Genomic DNA, 3,167 nt, shown 5'->3' with positions numbered 1-3,167 from the left:
ATTCGTACCTATGCACCCATGCACACTCATACATGCATACACATGTATACATGTACGTGTGTGTATATTTTTCAGTGCTGTGCTGTCCATAATCGCATAACAGCCACAAATTCTATGGCAATCTCATAGAAAATGTCTCGATTACGCAAATAAAGACATCACATCATTTTTGAACACTCGTTCGTTCTAACTAGCGATAAATTTTAATTTTCATGAGTAAGTCAAAATCTCATGAATGGTGGGTAGGATTTGGTTTCAGTTTTCTAGAGAAATTTCTGTGCATAGCAGCAATTCATCTAGGGAACTGAGTAAGCCCTCCCGGTGCTTCGGCCCAAACGGATTGAATTTAAAATCAAATCCGTTCGATTTCGCTCCATTCCGCTTTACGAGACACATGCTACACATAAAGCTAAATGATGCAATACTACATAATACACATATATCTAACTTAAACTATAAACATTCTACATGCGGAACTAAGAATTTTTAGGTCGTTTAGCCGAAGTACGCGTCAAACCACCTACCCATGGGAGGGAGGTACATAACAATACTACGATATTGATTATTTTTGTGCGTTTTTTTATTTCTTTGTAAGCGAAGTCCTACAACCGTGCGACACTTAGTAATCAAGCACATTTACCAATGAAATAATAAATTAAATTTCTCCCGGATCGCTCCCTTCCTGAAAATCTTCGTAGTTGTAATATTCTATGGCTTTTTTCCGTTCCCGTCGTTTGTTCTTGGCCTTGCCGCCAGTTGCAGTTGTCTTACCGGTCGTATCTACTTCAGCCTCGTCCTTTTCTACGTCGTCCGGTATTGGCTCCGCCGGTTTGCGAGCCTTTTTCGATTTTGTCCTGACTTTGCCGTCCTCCGCTGGTGGTTCCTCACATGGCTCGACCGCGGGACATTCTTCCGCCTTGATTGCCGCCGCTTCTGTCGCCTCTTTTTCCTTCTGCTTTTTAACCAGCTCCACTAAATACTTGTAGCGTGCAATGCATTCCTCCTTGGACTTCCCGGGCACGTTGTTGGCAATCTTTTGCCACCGATCGGCGGATCCACTTTTCGGATACTTTTGAATAGCAGATTCCAGTGCTGCCTGTTCCGCTTGTGTCCAACTTGTTATCACCTCCGCTTCATCTACCAAAACCGTTTCAGTCTTTTTCGTCTTCACCTTCTGTTTGCTAGCCTCCTGTACAATCGTTTCCGCCACGCTTTCAGTCTGACCAATCACCTTATAGCCAACGTCTTTCATCTTGGCCGCCATGTAGGTTACTTCCGACACCGAGCGACCCATCATCTCGGCTATGATCTCCCAACGATCAGTCGTTCCGCCAGGATACTTTTTCACTAACCGCACCAGCTCGATTAGATCGTCCTCGGTCCACAAACCACCGCTAATTTCTGTTTTAGCTCCAGGGCGATTTTTCCCCGTTGTCGTGCACTCATCCGAGGCTTTACTAATAATGCTCTGCGTGTAAGCGGCCAACTCCTCGTCCGTCTTCTCCGGTGCAACGAACTTTTTGTTCCGCCGGCGTAGGGTGCGATTTTCCTTTTCACGAGCTCGTTCTTCTTCCAACTTGCGCTGGAATTCTTCCTCTTCTTTTTCTCTGTTTAAGTAATAACCAAATAGTGAATGGTATTTCATATTAATTCTTAACGAAACACTTACTTAAGCTTACGCTCCTCCTCTATTTTTTTCTGCTCTGCATAATAGTGTATAGCCGATTTGATAGCTGCGGGAATTCCAGTAACAGTCCGCCAAATGCCCAAAGGAATTTGAAATGGCAGCAGATTCCACAAGCTGGGAGTCGGAATTTCCTTTAAAATCATATCGATATCCACATTTGTCTTGTTCTTTTTCTGCAGCTTTTTTAGTTTACTTCCAAATAATTGTTCCTGAAACAATAGGCAAAAATGAAAAATTGTTCCAGGGTTCGCAACTCAAATCTAAACCTACGGCAGTGTATTTTTTCTCGGCGTAGGCTGCCCAAGCAATAAAATACTGCATAACAGTAGCAACAATCAGGCAAATAGCGGCTCCCTCGGCCAGTCCGACCTTCCGCACACGTCGGTAGTAGTACAGTGCCGATTTCCAATTCGGCAAACCCTCCTTTAGCACTCGATCGTACTTTTCCCGCTTACCGGCATCCTTCAATACTTCGTAAACAGAGACCAAATTACGAAACTTGATGTTAGCATCTTCAGCATCGCTTTTATCCGGATGCATCACCACCGATAGCGTTCGAAATGCTCGCTTGACTTCCTGACTTGTTGCATTCTACGAAGAACAGCTCAAAAAGATTCAGAGGTCCTATTACAATATGCAGTTATTCTCAATAATCTTACCTGATTGATTTGCATTAATGCGTAAAAGTTTTCGTTAACTTCCTCGACAATATCAAAAATTTCCATATCATCCGAACTCCAACCATGAGCCAAAATACTGGGGACCAACCCAGCCAGGATCAACAACGAAACCAGACGGAGAGCAGCCATGTTCATTCCCTTGGTCAAACTCACCAATACGAACCCTTTTTGGCACTTTGTAGGCCGAAATTTTTCAATTCAGATTATTTACCATGATTGGAACTCAAACGCGATCAACAAAATTAAACGAAACAACGAAAATGCAACTAGAAGACGTGGATTTTTGCCACACGCCACACTGTGCACACAAAGCGACAAAGCAACTTAGGGACGGGAAAATTTTCGATAGCTATCAAAAATGGTCCCCTTTTATCGATAATATCGTTAGTCTTTTAAGCTGGAATCACACGGACCGTCAGCGAACATCAACGGTAACGTAAAGCTGATGGAATCACACGGATCGTCACACTCAAAATATTCTGCACATAACTAATCCAGCTTTCCACGAGCGATAATGGCGGATATTGATCACAAGTGGGCATAATCTTTTGAAATTCATTGCAGGAGCGTCGAGTTCGCCCTGACGGAGTTACTATGGCTACATATTCATGATTGTTGTTCGATTGTCGACTAACATTTGAAAAGGGCGGATAAGCCAACTGTCCAACAGAACGAGTGAGAGTCAAGGGTAAGTCACTGAGAACATTCCGTTCACCTCTTTCATGGAAATTTTGTTCAGTCTGTGCCTTACTGTGCTGCCGAGGTGCTGATCATATGAAACCTGTCAAATTCGCCTGCGC

At 43.5% G+C, this 3,167-nt stretch overlaps 1 protein-coding gene across 1 annotated transcript; it reads right to left on the bottom strand.

Annotated features, from left to right (window-relative positions):
* Window positions 1-567: 567 nt before the first annotated feature.
* On the bottom strand, window positions 568-2,687 carry LOC128739447 (uncharacterized protein F54F2.9). The gene is made up of 4 exons (XM_053834936.1): window positions 2,347-2,687; window positions 1,958-2,278; window positions 1,670-1,896; window positions 568-1,607 (listed from the first exon to the last, which is right to left on the bottom strand). The coding sequence occupies exons 1-4, from the start codon at window positions 2,500-2,502 to the stop codon at window positions 656-658; spliced, it is 1,656 nt and encodes a 551-aa protein (XP_053690911.1). The 5' UTR covers window positions 2,503-2,687; the 3' UTR covers window positions 568-655.
* Between the last annotated feature and the right edge of the window lie 480 nt (window positions 2,688-3,167).

The sequence above is a fragment of the Sabethes cyaneus genome, chromosome 1, assembly GCF_943734655.1.
Source record: "Sabethes cyaneus chromosome 1, idSabCyanKW18_F2, whole genome shotgun sequence".
Lineage (NCBI taxonomy): Eukaryota > Metazoa > Arthropoda > Insecta > Diptera > Culicidae > Sabethes > Sabethes cyaneus.
This window is presented reverse-complemented; position numbering and strand designations above follow the sequence as displayed.

Bases quoted from the DNA above. Each gene is read 5' to 3' on its own strand.
- LOC128739447 (XM_053834936.1), bottom strand. From the start codon at position 2,502: ATGAACATGGCTGCTCTCCGTCTGGTTTCGTTGTTGATCCTGGCTGGG. The intron at 1,897-1,957 runs GTAGGTTTAGAT...CTATTGTTTCAG, and splicing joins CCGAGAAAAAATACACTGCC to GAACAATTATTTGGAAGTAA. The intron at 1,608-1,669 runs GTAAGTGTTTCG...TTACTTAAACAG, and splicing joins GAGGAGGAGCGTAAGCTTAA to AGAAAAAGAAGAGGAAGAAT.